The sequence below is a fragment of the Coregonus lavaretus genome (assembly GCF_964263955.1).
Source record: "Coregonus lavaretus genome assembly, chromosome: 9".
Lineage (NCBI taxonomy): Eukaryota > Metazoa > Chordata > Actinopteri > Salmoniformes > Salmonidae > Coregonus > Coregonus lavaretus.
The window spans coordinates 27,014,542-27,029,508 of NC_139996.1; the positions used below are offsets into that span (position 1 = coordinate 27,014,542).

General features: G+C 49.6%; 1 protein-coding gene across 1 annotated transcript in view; it reads right to left on the reverse strand.

The window, feature by feature from the left end:
• LOC311134692 (phosphatidylinositol phosphatase PTPRQ-like) overlaps nucleotides 1–12,748 on the reverse strand; it is a 46,327-nt gene extending 33,579 nt beyond the window's left edge. The window contains exons 1-8 of the mRNA XM_084168449.1: nucleotides 12,672–12,748; nucleotides 12,264–12,527; nucleotides 11,857–12,150; nucleotides 11,630–11,760; nucleotides 9,802–9,931; nucleotides 9,566–9,719; nucleotides 9,354–9,460; nucleotides 8,910–9,010 (exon numbers count right to left, since the gene is read on the reverse strand). Coding sequence (XP_084024575.1) covers nucleotides 8,910–9,010; nucleotides 9,354–9,460; nucleotides 9,566–9,719; nucleotides 9,802–9,931; nucleotides 11,630–11,760; nucleotides 11,857–12,150; nucleotides 12,264–12,354 — 1,008 coding nt within the window. The 5' untranslated portion in view covers nucleotides 12,355–12,527; nucleotides 12,672–12,748. The remainder of the gene's footprint in view (nucleotides 1–8,909; nucleotides 9,011–9,353; nucleotides 9,461–9,565; nucleotides 9,720–9,801; nucleotides 9,932–11,629; nucleotides 11,761–11,856; nucleotides 12,151–12,263; nucleotides 12,528–12,671) is intronic.
• Nucleotides 12,749–14,967: the final 2,219 nt, after the last annotated feature.

The window sequence follows — 14,967 nt, forward strand, 5'->3', positions numbered from 1 at the left end:
TCTTGTTTCTCATGGTCTGAGAGTCCTTTAGGTGTCTTTTGGCATACTCCAAATGGGCTGTCATGTGCCTTTTACTGAGGAGTGGCTTCTGGCCACTCTACCATAAAGGCCTGATTGGTGGAGTGCTGCAGAGATGGTTGTCCTTCTGGAAGGTTCTCCCATCTCCACAGAGGAACTCTGGAGCTCTGTCAGAGTGACCATCGGGTTCTTGGTTACGTCCCTGACCAAGGCCCTTCTCCCCCGATTGCTCAGTTTGGCCGGGCGGCCAGCTCTAGGAAGAGTCTTGGTGGTTCAAAACTTCTTCCATTTAAGAATGATGGAGGCCACTGTGTTCTTGGGGACCTTCAATGCTGCAGACATTTTTTGGTACACTTCCCCAGATTTGTGCCTCGACACAATCCTGTCTCTACAGACAATTCCTTCAACCTCATGGCTTGGTTTTTGCTCTGACATGCACTGTCAACTGTGGGATATTATATAGACAGGCGTGTGCCTTTCCAAATCATGTCTAATCAATTGAATTTGCATAGATTGATGAGGGAAAAAATGCATTTAATACATTTTAGAATAAGGCTGTAACGTAACAAAATGTGGAAAAAGGGAAGAGGTCTGAAAACTTTCCGAATGCAATGTATATATTATATATACAGTACAAGTCAAAAATTTGGACACAACTACTCATTCAAAGGTTTTTCTTTATTTTTACTATTTTCTACATTGCAGAATAATAGTGAAGACATCAAAACTATTACATAACACATATGGAATCATGTATTAACCAAAAAAGTGTTAAACAAATCAAAACATATTTTATATTTTTAATTCTTCAAAGTAGCCACCCTTTGCCTTGATGACAGCTTTGCAGACTCTTGGCATTCTCTCAACCAGCTTCACCTGGAATGCTTTTCCAACAGTCTTGAAGGAGTTCCCATATATGCTGAGCACTTGTTGGCTGCTTTTCCTTCACTCTGCAGTCCAACTCATCCCAAACCATCTCAATTGGGTTGAGATCGGGTGATTGTGGAGGCCAGGTCATCTGATGCAGCACTCCATCACTTACCTTCTAGGTCAAATAGCCCTTACACAGCCTGGAGGTGTGTTGGATCATTGTCCTGTTGAAAAACAAATGATAGTCCCACTAAGAACAAACCAGATGGGATGGCGTATCCAGCCATGCTGGTTAAGTGTGCCTTGAATTCTAAATCAATCACAGACAGTGTCACCAGCAAAGCACCCCCACACCATCACACCTCCTCCTCAATGCTTCACGGTGGCAACCACTCATTCGGAGATCAACCGTCCACCAACTCCGCGTCTCACAAAGACATGGCGGTTGGAACCAAAAATCTCAAATTTGGACTCATCAGACCAAAGGACAGATTTTCACCGGTCTAATGTCCATTGATCGTGTTTCTTGGCCAAAGCAAATCTCTTCTTCTTATTGGTGTCCTTTAGAAGTGGTTTCTTTGCAGCAATCGACCATGAAGGCCTGATTCACGCAGTCTCCTCTGAACAGTTGATGTTGAGATGTGTCTGTTACTTGAACTCTGTGAAGCATTTATTTGGGCTGCAATTTCTGAGGCTGGTAACTCTAATGAACTTATCCTCTGCAGCAGAGTTAACTCTGGGTCTTCCTTTCCTGTGGCGGTCCTCATGAGAGCCAGTTTCATTGTAGCGCTTGATGGTTTTTGCGACTGCACTTGAAGAAACGTTCACAGTTCTTGAAATTTTCCGGATTGACTGACCTTCATGTCTTAAAGGAATAATGGACTGTTGGTTTTCTTTGCTTATTTGAGCTGTTCTTGCCATAATATGGACTTGGTCTTTTACCCCCCCCCCCCCACACACCTTGTCACAACACAACTGATTGGCACAAACACATTAAGAAGGAAAGAAATTGCACATATTAACTTTTAACAAGGCACACCTTTTAATTGAAATGCATTCCAGGAGACAACCTCATGAAGCTGGTTGAGAGAATGCCAAGAGTGTGCACAGCTGTCATCAAGGCAAAGGGTGGCTACTTTGAAGAATCTAAAATCTAAAATTTTGATTTGTTTAACACTTTTCTGGTTGATGTCTTCATTATTATTCTACAGTGCAGAAAATAGTACAAATTAAGAAAAACCCTGGAATGTGTAGGTGTGTCCAAACTTTTGACTGGTACTGTATTTATTTATTTTTACATTACTAATAACAACAGATTAAACAAACGTTGTCCAAGGGATCCGTGGAATAGGTTTGGAGTGTGTAATACAATACAATGTCATATTATTCATCTACAATGTATGTTCTTAACCCTGGGCAACATGGGCTTGGGAGGCTCACAAGGATATTGGTATCCACAGTACTCTACCAAGTATCAATATTTCAACTTAATACATAAATGCACTGTAATTTAAGCTTTAAATGGCAAATCAGCAGTTGAAACAATAACAAAGCGATTTACCCGCCACTGTTTCTGTAAAAAGCTGAGGGATGGGGCTGGAGAAATGTAATCACTCTCAAATTCGTAGACAGAGATATGGATGCAAGGACTGACCATCCATGATATCAAAATTATAGTTTTAACCATGTTTTTAGGCTATACAGTGTTTGTTTACATTTACTTTGTTTACAAACATTGGAGTAACACAAGTTTATATTTGGGCACAGTTCATTAGTGTCACGGTTTTGGCCGAGGCTGCTCCTCCTCCTTGTTCGGGCAGGCTTCGGCGGTCGTCGTCCCCGGAGTACTAGCTGCCCGTGTTTCCTGCGCTTGATTTCCTCACCGCATCTACACTCAGCTACTGACAGAATACCACATCCCATCATTGAGTCAGCAGGAGCACCCGCGCCGACAGAGGTCATGGAGGACCGTCTTCGTGGACAGGAGGACCGGATTAACCAGATCGGTCACGCCTTGGATCGGGTGATGAACACTCTCCACCGATGGGAAAGCAGCGGGGTACCCACGCCCCCACCTACCGGACCATCCCCATCGGTCAGTCCTCCTGTCCACATTCCGGAACCCAGTGGGATTCGGCTCTCGCTCCCGAGGGCGTACGACGGCTCCGCTGCCGGGTGTCAAGGGTTCCTGCTACAGGTGGAGCTCTACCTCGCCACCGTACACCCGGTGCCCTCGGGACACGAGAGCGTCTCCGCCCTCATCTCCTGTCTCACCGGCAAGGCGTTGGAGTGGGCCAACGCCAAATGGAGGAGAATGGACGCCGCTACCATCACCTATGCGGAGTTCTCCCGCCGCTTCCGGGCCGTGTTCGACCATCCACCAGAAGGGAAGGCGGCGGGGGAGCGTCTGTTCTTCCTCCGACAGGGGATGAGGAGCGCACAGGATTTTGCCCTGGAGTTCCGGACTCTAGCGGCAGATGCAGGGTGGAATGAGCGGGCCCTCATAGACCACTTCCGTTGTAGCCTCCGGGAGGACGTCCAAAGAGAGTTGGCGTGCAGGGATACCATGTTGACTTTTGACCAACTAGTCGACATGGCCATTCGGTTGGACACCCTGCTCGCCACCCGTGGACGTCCCGGATGGGGGTCGCCCATTTCACCCTCCAGCACCTCCGAGCCGAGCCCTATGGAGCTCGGAGGTGCTGGCGCTAGAGAAAGGAGGAGTAGGAACCCGAGGGGGGCCGTCCCCTGCACCAACTGTGGCCGTGGAGGGCACACCGCGGCTAGGTGTTGGGGAAGGTCCCCCAGTGGAGGTGAAGGCAGGCCACGCATTGGGGAGTCCTCCCAGGTGAGTAGGCGCCCTACTTACCCAGAGCTTTCTGTCGTTCACATAACCTTGCCTGTTTGTTTTCCACAGGTAGCACCTCGTTCCCAGCATAAGGCGCTAGTCGATTCAGGCGCAGCTGGGAACTTTGTAGATCGCCAGTTCTGTGTAGAATTAGGGATTCCTCTCCTTCCCGTTGATAAGCCTTTCCCTGTACATGCCTTAGATAGCCGTCCGTTAGGATCTGGGTTGATTAGGGAGGTCACAGCGCCCCTTAAGATGGAGGCGCAGGGGGGTCATGAGGAGACGATTCAGCTCTATCTGATTGAATCTCCTGCGTATCCGGTGGTGCTGGGGCTTCCCTGGTTGATTACCCATGACCCTACTATTTCGTGGCGAGAGAAAGCTCTTAAAGGGTGGTCTGCTCAGTGTGAGGGGCTGTGTCTGGGTGTTTCCATAGGGGCGACCTCGGTGGAAAGTCCGAATCTAATGCCTGCACTGCATATTCCCCCCGAGTATGAGGATTTGACACTGGTGTTTAGTAAGACTAGGGCGGCGCAGCTGCCGCCTCATAGACAGGGGGATTGTGCGATAGATCTCCAGTTAGGAGCAGCCCTCCCGCGGAGCCATGTGTATCCCTTGTCTCAAGAGGAGAGGAAGGCGATGGAAACTTACATCGCCGAGTCTCTGAGACAGGGATACATACGGGCCTCCACTTCACCCGCTTCCTCTAGCTTCTTTTTTGTGAAGAAAAAGGATGGAGGTCTGCGCCCGTGTATTGATTACCGCGGTCTCAATCAGATTACGGTGAAGTACAGCTATCCACTTCCCCTGATTGCGACTATGACGGAATCATTACACGGTGCTCAGTTCTTCACAAAATTGGATCTCAGGAGCGCATATAACTTGGTGCGCATTAGAGAGGGCGATGAATGGAAGACAGCGTTTAGCACGACCTCCGGTCATTACGAGTATCTCGTCATGCCATATGGGTTAATGAATGCTCCCTCAGTCTTCCAATCCTTCGTCGATGAGATTTTCCGGGACATGCAGGGGCAGGGAGTAGTCGTGTACATAGACGATATTCTGGTGTACAGTTCTACCCGAGCAGAGCATGTAGCCCTGGTGCGCCGAGTGTTGAGGAGGCTGTTGGAGCATGACCTATATGTCAAGGCAGAGAAATGTCTGTTCTTTCAGAAGTCGGTCTCCTTTTTGGGTTATCAGTTGTCTGCGTCAGGGGTGAAGATGGAGGTTGACCGGGTGTCAGCGGTGCGTAATTGGCAAACCCCAACCACTGTGAAAGAGGTGCAACAGTTCTTGGGTTTTGCGGAGGTTTATCCGGGGTTTTGGACAGGTGGCAGCTCCCATAAGGTCTCTGCTTGCGGTGGTCAGCTGAGGCGGACAGGGCTTTTGGGAGACTGAAGGACCTGTTTACCTCGGCGCCGGTGTTGGCGCATCCGGATCCCGCTTTACCATTCCAGGTAGAGGTAGACGCGTCCGAGGCCGGTATTGGGGCCGTTCTCTCACAACGGTCTGGCACACCACCTAAACTCCGCCCCTTTTCTTTTTATTCTAAGAAGCTCAGTCCGGCGGAGCGGAATTATGACGTAGGGGACAGGGAGCTGTTAGCCGTGGTACAGGCCCTAAAGGTGTGGAGGCATTGGCTTGAGGGGGCTCAACACCCTTTCCTCATTTTGACTGACCACCGTAACCTGGAATACATCCGGGCAGCTAGGAGACTGAATCCTCGCCAGGCCCGCTGGACTATGTTTCTAGCCCGGTTTGTGTTTAAAATCACTTACATCCCTGGGTCCCAGAACGGGAAGGCAGATGCCCTGTCTCGGCGGTATGACACGGAGGAGAGGTCCGTTGAGCCCACTCCCATACTACCAAAGTCTTGTCTGGTTGCACCGGTGGTATGGGAGGTCGATGCAGAGATCGAGCGGGCGTTACGCACCGACCCAAGTCCTCCACAGTGTCCAGTGGGTCGGACGTACGTTCCGCTCGAGGTACGCGATCGCCTCATTTATTGGGCTCATACGTCCCCCTCCTCTGGACATCCAGGTATCGGCCGGACAGTTCACTGCCTTAGCACTAAGTACTGGTGGCCAACGTTAGCCAGGGATGTGAGGATTTATGTCTCCTCCTGTTCGGTGTGTGCCCAGTGTAAGGCGCCCAGACATTTGCCCAGGGGTAAGCTACAACCCCTGCCCGTTCCACAACGACCCTGGTCCCACCTCTCGGTGGATTTTGTTACAGACCTTCCCCCCTCACAGGGGAATACTACCATCCTGGTTGTTGTGGATCGGTTCTCGAAGGCCTGTCGTCTCCTTCCCATGCCGGGTCTCCCTACTGCCCTACAGACCGCTGAGGCTCTGTTTACCCATGTCTTCCGGCATTACGGGGTACCCGAGGATATAGTGTCTGATCGAGGCCCCCAGTTCACCTCCAGAGTGTGGAGAGCGTTTATGGAACGGTTGGGGGTTTCGGTGAGCCTTACCTCGGGTTACCACCCGGAGAGTAATGGGCAGGTTGAACGTGTCAACCAGGATGTGGGTAGGTTTCTGAGGTCTTATTGCCAGGGCCGGCCGGAGGAGTGGGCGAGACACGTTCCGTGGGCCGAGATGGCACAGAACTCTCTCCGCCACTCCTCCACCCAACTAACCCCTTTCCAGTGTGTGTTAGGGTACCAGCCGGTTCTGGCACCTTGGCACGAGAGCCAGATCGAGGCCCCTGCGGTGGATGAGTGGGTGCGGCGCTCGGAGGAGACATGGAACGCTGCCCACGTTCATCTGCAGCGGGCCATCCGTCGGCATAAGACGAGCGCCGATCTCCACCGCAGTGAGGGGCCTGTGTACGCACCTGGAGATCGAGTCTGGCTCTCGACCATAAACCTGCCCCTCCGCCTGCCCTGCTGGAAGTTGGGTCGGCGGTTTGTGGGGCCATTCAAAGTCCTGAGGAGGTTGAACGAGGTGTGTTACAGGTTAGAACTGCCTATTGATTACAGGAATATTAACCCCTCGTTCCATGTGTCTCTCCTCAGGCCGGTGGTAGCTGGTCCACTCCAGGACTATGAGATAGAAGAGACTCCTCCGCCCCCGTTGGACATCGAGGGGGCTCCGGCGTACACTGTGAGGTCCATCCTTGATTCGAGACGCCGGATGGGGGGTCTCCAATATCTCGTGGAGTGGGAGGGGTACGGCCCGGAGGAGCGGTGCTGGGTGCCGAGGAGGGACATATTAGACCTGTCCCTGCTGACCGAGTTCCATCGGGGTCATCCTACGCGCCCTGCTCCGCGTCGTCCTGGTCGTCCCCGAGGCCGGGATCGGCGCACGGCTGGAGCCGCGCGTCAAGGGGGGGGGTACTGTCACGGTTTCGGCCGAGGCTGCTCCTCCTCCTTGTTCGGGCAGGCTTCGGCGGTCGTCGTCCCCGGAGTACTAGCTGCCACCGTTCGATGTTTCATGTTTGTTTGGTTTTGTCTGTTTGTACACCTGTCCCTTGTTAGTGTTTGATTTGGTTGCCTATTTAGTTTTCGTGTGTGGGGGCAGGTGTTATGTGGTATTGTTTATTGTCAAGCTGTTGCTCTTTTTGTATTACTCTCGTGTTTGTTGTTTTCCGAGAGTCCGCACTGTGTGCGCTATCTTCATTTTACGCACTGTGTGTGTTGTGCGTAATTTGTATTTTGCCTCCCGGTTGGGTTGGCTGTTCGCCTGTTTGGTGCTGCATTTTGTTAACTAAAGTCTGTTGACGAACGCCCGTGTTTCCTGCGCTTGATTTCCTCACCGCATCTACACTCAGCTACTGACAATTAGGCATTTATAAATTATATTCTTCAAGAATCAATGGGTAAATATCATAAAATAATAAGTACAAAAATTGATGTAGCAACTGCTGATTGCCCCTTTAAAACTGCAAAGTTCTCTCTGCCTCATGGAAACATTAGTAGAATTGCAGGATATTAGCTTTAAAGCCGCGCCAACAAAAACATCTCTCTGTCCTATGACAAAATGTGTAGAATTACAGGAAATTAAATTGAAAACTGCAAAATGTTATTTCCGATGCCAAGAGGCAGGCCTTTAAAATTTTCCTTCCCAGGGCCCAAGACTAGGTTCGTCCAGCCATGCACTGCAAAGTCATAATAAAACTCCTTATATGCTATTTTGTTATCTCACTCGAGTTGTGTTCTGATTATGGTCCCTGATTAATTTGCTATCGCAGTGAGTCAAAAATGTCCAGCTGTGAGTCTGTGTGTGCGTGCATGCGTGCGTGCGTGTGTGTGTGTGCATGCATACCTTTATAGTGCTTGGTCATTCTCCCTGGCGTTGGCTCTGGGGGGGATCATACATATTTAAAGTGCCGGTAACCAGAGCCGCTCTGCGCTGACGACAGTCACTAGGCAACCACCAGGTGAGTGTGTTTCCTGGAAGTCTGCAAGTGAGTTTTACTTGACCCCCCCTGTCCTGCTTCCTCTTATAAAGAACTAATTATGTGTGTGTGTGTGTGCGTGTTCGTATGTAAAGGGTTTATTATTTATGGGTAAACTGAGACAGCTGTTGCTAATAATTTGTCAGGGGATGGGAAATGACAAATCATAGAGAAAAGAGGAAAAGAAATGGAGGAGCAGAGAAGAAAAGAGGAGGGAGGGAGAGGGGAGAGGAGAAGAGAAGAGGAGGGAGGGAGAGGGGAGAGGAGAAGAGAAGAGGAGGGAGGGAGAGGGGAGAGGAGAAGAGAAGAGGAGGGAGGGAGGGAGAGGGGAGAGGAGAAGAAAAGAGGAGGGAGGGACAGGGGAGAGGAGAAGAGAAGAGGAGGGTGGGAGAGGGGAGAGGAGAAGAGAAGAGGAGGGAGGGAGAGGGGAGAGGAGTAGAAAAGAGGAGGGAGGGAGAGGGGAGAGGAGAAGAGAAGAGGAGGGAGGGAGAGGGGAGAGGAGAAGAGAAGAGGAGAGAGTGAGAGGGGAGAGGAGTAGAAAAGAGGAGGGAGGGAGAGGGGAGAGGAGAAGAGAAGAGGAGGGAGGGAGAGGGGAGAGGAGAAGAGAAGAGAAGAGGAGGGAGGGAGAGGGGAGAGGAGAAGAGAAGAGGAGGGAGGGAGGGAGAGGGGAGAGGAGAAGAGAAGAGAAGAGGAGGGAGGGAGAGGGGAGAGGAGAAGAGAAGAGAGAAGAGAGAAGAGAGAAGGTAAGGGACGGGATAGGATGGTGTCCTACCTTGTACCCCTCCACGCCCCCTGCTGGGGCTCCCCAGCTCACAAACACTGATGAGGTCACATCCTCTTTTACCAGCAGCACTTCCTGTGGGGCTCCTGGGACTAGAGAGAAACACCAATCAGAACATCTGTTCTGATATCATTCAATCAACATTCATTTCACTGATCCCCACCATCGGAATGAATCGTACTGGGTTTGTTGTGTGCGTGTAATAAGTAGTGTGTGTGATGTGTTGTGGAGCTGTGTGTTAAGTGTTGAGTGCAAGTGTGTGTATATATGGGTGTGTTTGCATGTATGTGTGTGTGAGAATAATGTTTTACTTGACCTTGACCTGGAACATAAAGGAGAGAAACTCTGAATACCTCAGTTCCTACTGGAACCTCCCAAGATAAGTCACTGCTGCTGCCAGCCAAATATCTGTATGTGTGTGTATCCATAACTCACTGGTGTTGATGTCTACAGAAGCCGGTGTACTCCTCCTCTCTCCATTGCTGCTGATAACATCTACTGTGTAATAGCTTCCTGGGGAGAGGTCCTCAAACCTGTAAGACCTACACACACACACATACACACACACACAGCCAGTGTTACCCAGACAGCAAGTGGAAGCTGGACCAGCCAACAAGGACACAGTGTGCCAGGAGGGTAGGACTCACCATGGCTCTTGGGCTGGTAGGTTCAGCTGCTGATTGGAGGTTTGGTTTATGATTGACAGGATGAAGCTTTTGACAACTTCCCTGGCCTGGGTCCAGCCGACTGTCACAGATGATGTGGTCTTACTGAGGACTGATACCTCCACTGGACTGGGAGCTAACACACACACACACACACACAAATGCTGATTAATAAGAACCAGAGAGAGGTGTGTTTGTGTGTGTATGTGTCTGTGTACCTGTAGTGATGCTGAGTGTGACAGGGGGGCTGTCTGTGAAGAACTCTTTCTCCGTCCTCAGAGAGAAGTGGTACAGCCTGCCTGGTAGCAACCCAGAGAACACTGCCCTCGGAACACACACCTTCTGGACCTAACACATACATATAGTACCAGTCAAAAGTTTGGACACACCTACTCATTCAAGGGTTTTTCTTTATTTTCACTATTTTTTACATTGTAGAAAACTATGAAATAACACATATGGAATCATGTAGTAACCAAAAAAGTGTTAAACAAATCCAAATATATTTTATATTTGAGATTCTTCAAATAGCCACCCTTTGCCTTGATGACAGATTTGCACACTCTTGGCATTCTCTCAACCAGCTTCATGAGGTAGTCACTTGGAATGCATTTCAATTAACAGGTGTGCCTTGTTAATGCGTTTGAGCCAATCAGTTGTGTTGTGACAAGGTAGGGGGGTATACAGAAGATAGCCCTATTTGGTAAAATACCAAGTCCATATTATGTCAAGAACAGCTCAAATAAGCAAAGAGAAATGACAGTCCATCATTACTTTAAGACATGAAGGTCAGTCAATCCGGAAAATGTCAAGAACATTGAACGTTTCTTCAAGTGCAGACGCAAAAAACATCAAGCGATATGATGAAACTGGCTCTCATGAGGACCACCACAGGAATGGAAGACCCAGAGTTACCTCTGCTGCAGAGGATATGTTCATTAGAGTTACCAGCCTCAGAAATTGCTGCCCAACTAAATGCTTCACAGACTTCAAGTCACAGACACATCTCAACATCAACTGTTCAGAGGAGACTGTGTGAATCAGGCCTTCATGGTCGAATTGCTGCAAAGAAACCACTACTAAAGGACACCAATAAGAAGAGGAGACCTGCTTGGGCCAAGAAACACGAGCAATGGACATTAGACCGGTGGAAATGTGTCCTTTGGTCTGGAGTCCAAATTTGAGATTTTTGGTTCCAACCGCCCTGTCTTTGTGAGACGCGGTGTGGGTTAACGGATGATCTTCGCATGTATATTTCCCACCGTAAAGTATGGAGGAGGAGGTGTTATGGTGTGAGGGTGCTTTGCTGATGACACTGTCTGTGATTTACTTAACCAGCATGGCTACCACAGCATTCTGCAGCGATATGCCATCCCATCTGGTTTGTTCTTAGTGGGACTATCATTTGTTTTTCAAGAGGACAATTACCCAACACACCTCCAGGCTGTATAAGGGCTATTTTACCAAGAAGGAGAGTGATGGAGTGCTGCATCAGATGACCTGGCCTCCACAATCCCCCGACCTCAACTCAGTTGAGATGGTTTGGGATGAGTCGGACCGCAGAGTGAAGGAAAAGCAGCCAACAAGTGCTCAGCATATGTGAGAACTCCTTCAAGACTGTTGGAAAAGCATTCCTCATGAAGCTGGTTGAGAGAATGCCAAAAATGTGCAAAGCTGTCGTCAAGGCAAAGGGTGGCTATTTGAAGAATCTCAAATCTCAAATACATTTTGATTTGTTTAACACTTTTTTGGTTACTACATGATTCCATATGTGTTATTTCATAGTTTCGATGTCTTCACTATTATTCTACAATGTAGAAAATAGTAAAAATAAAGAAAAACCCTTTTGACTGGTACTGTATACTATAAAAACATGATATAGGCAGTCGACCACATAAACACATTAAATAGACACTCGACCACATTATCATATTATATAGATACTCGACCACAGGAACATATTATATAGACACTCGACCACATAAACACATTATATAGATACTCGACCACACACTTTATACATGCACACACACGCTGCTGCCGTACCATGAGTGTGTGGTGACAGTTGAGACAGATGACTTCATAGTTGTGTCCGCGTCCAGGAGCTGGATCCCACAGCATCTCTACTGATGACTCTGTTACTGAGCCCTCTCTCACACTACTGGGAGAGGCCAGGCCTACACACACAAACACACACACTTCATCACCGTCAACATCCTCATCTGAGGAGAGGATACTCAGATGGAAATATAAGTGTGTGTGTGTGTACTCACGTGTCCTGAGTGTGTGTGTTTGGTATGGTGGTCCGGTCCTGTGCCGGCTGGTGCTGTAGACACTAAGATGGTACTCCTCCCCTGGAGTCAGGCTGCCAACTGTTACTGTGTGCTTACCAGGGGGGAATGGCGACCAATCACACACACCCTTACACACACACACACCCTCACACACTCCCTCACACACACACACCCTCACTCCGTCACACACACCCAGTACTGGTCTCTGGACATACAGAACCACAGAACTGCTTCCTACCGAGAGAGGGACAGCTGCCTGCACGGGCCCTGGCTCTACACACAGACAGAAATGCACACACACACAATGTGAAAGAGAAACACACACAGTATGATAGAGCAAAACCAACATTTCTTCAACTTGAACACACACATCTCTGTGGGCCTACCTGTGGTGTACGTGGTGTTGATCTCTTGGCTCTTGTTCCCTCCTCTCACTGAAGCCACACCTAACTCGTAGTTCTGACCTGGACTGAACATGGCCAGGAACACACACCTGGACTCATTTACCCACAGTTCCCTGGGACGGGCCTGGCTGACGGGGCGTAGCCTGACATAGTACCCATCAGGCCGTTCACCTGACGGGGCGGACCAGCACACTGTCAGATTCTCCCCTCTGCTAGACACAACCACGCCACCTGGGGGGCTCACCGCTGCAAACACACACACACACACACACACAAATGCACACATACACACACACACTCATTCAACATTATTCTGTAAAAAAAACACAGAGCCACATAGAGACACAAACAAGTACACCCTAAGCGTTAAACAAACACAGACTTTCATACCAGTGTATAGGGTCAGTTCCTCCCCTCCACAGCTCTCCACACCGTGTTCTGTGACGGAGTCAACTCCGACCTTGTACTTCCTGAACCCCTCCAGTCCCGCAATCATAGTCGACCTGGAGCTGCTGGCCACACCCATTCTCATCTCCTGGCCTGACGCTACACCCTCCCAGCGAACCAGAAAGCTCCACCGCACAGCATGCTGGGAGTCTGGGGCTGTCCAGTTTACTGTGATCTGACTGGCCATCACGTTGCTAATGCTGATGTTTCGAGGGGGAAGGGGCCGTGTGTGAGCAATGTGCATGCTCCCCAAGCTCCATGCGGCCCCAGTGAGGTGGGAGGCTCTGAGGGACAGAAAGTAGACCTTGCCTGGGGACAGGCCTGGCACCTTCAGCCCTCTGGAGAATAGAGACACTGGGACACGACCTGCATGCCTCCTCTCCTCCCTTACTTTCTTCTTCTCTTCCCCATGTTCTTCCTCCTTTTCTTGGTATTGGACATAGAGCTGGGGGGCAGGGTGGGAGGAGTTTAGGAATGTAAGGTCACTCCAGTGGAGCTCTGCTTCTCTCTCTGTTACCTCCACCAGGTCAAAGGTGAATAAAGGAGGGAGGAGAGGGACTGAGAGAGAGAGAGAGAGAGAGAGAGAGAGAGAGAGAGAGAGAGAGAGAGAGAGAGAGAGAGAGAGAGAGAGAGAGAGAGAGAGAGAGAGAGAGAGAGAGAGCAAGAGAGACAGGGTTAGTGGGTGTCGGGAAGGAGTAAAGGGATATTAGGGTGTTTATTTACTCTGGTATTGAATGTATTAATGCGTACTTTCCCAGTGACAGATAAAGGGTAAAGGAATGTGGCAGAAGAACGAAGTCAGGAAGTAGCCTGGTCCAGTAGTGTTCCTCTGTAGGGCAAAACAGTCCGTCTGATTGGCTGGCAGTGATGATGATGTCATAGCACTAGTCAGGTTGTAGGAGGAGCCATCAGACCAGTGGGGCAGCCCCTCATCCTGTGAAGACAAACAACAACAAAAAACATGATGTGTGTTTTCGTGTCAGACACAGGCTGAGAATGTCCCAGTCATCAGCTTTAAATCACAGACTAACACACTCCTCTGTAATGAGGAAGCTAATGTGTCTGACTGTTTAGAAAGCAAACACCATTCATGCTAACACAGCCATTTCTATCACATGCATGTGTGTGTGTTACCTGTCTGTCGTTGAGAGCGGTCCAGAGCAGTAGCAGGTTGTTGTGTGTAGTCAGGTGAGAGGAGAGGAGGAGGAGGTCTCTCTCTGTTTTAACATCCACCAGGTGTCCTCCTGAAACCATGCCCATACAGGTTTGCTGGGCGTCGCCCCACGACAGGCTCCGCCTACTCACACTGTAGCAGCTCCTTCCACTCGCCAGCCAACCAATAGGACACTGGGCTGAGGAGAGACAGTGGTCAACTCACGGTCAACTTAGACATACAGCGGTCAACGTTTATTACGTGTGTGTGCGTGTGTGTGTGTGTGTGCTGTACCTGTCTCCATGGTGGTGTGTAGTCTCTGGGTGAGGCTGATGTTGAGGTGTGTGAGGGGCGTGGTCAACTCTGCTGTGATGCTGTAGTATGCTCCAGGCTGCAGACCTCTCACTACGTACGAAGAGGTGTGTGTGTGTTCAGTGTGTGTGTATTCAGTGTGTGTGTGTTTTATGTGTGTGTTGTGTAGACTGAGAGCAGTGAGGCTCTGTCTGTTCTGCAGGCTGCAGGTCAGGAGAGTGCTGGTGGTGGTCACCTCGACACGGAGACAGGAGAGAGGGACAGGAGCTACACAGTGATGCACGCACGCACAAACAAACATGCACAAATGCACTCACACACACACACACACACACACACACACACACACACACACACACACACACACACATACACACACACACACACACACACACACACACACACACACACACACACACACACACACACACACACACACACATAAACCTGTTACAACTCCAAAAGTATAACTGTGAAACAGTAAACCATTTAATTGAATCCATTATCTTTTAACTTCTGTTTCATAACAGGACCATATAGGTCAGAGTAAGGCTCACCGATATGAAAGGTCTTAGTCTTCAGTGTGGTGTTGTTTTTGATAGCTTTCAGCGTGATGTCACTTCCTCCTGGCTCATTGGCCAATCGCAGCAGCAGCCTGCAGTCAGGAGAACACTCAGAGTGGCCAATAGGATCCAGCCACACCTGAAGGGACGGGACAGAGAGTTGTTTAGTGGTTGCGATATCGTTGTGGTTGTCCGGTGACTGTGCGGTAGG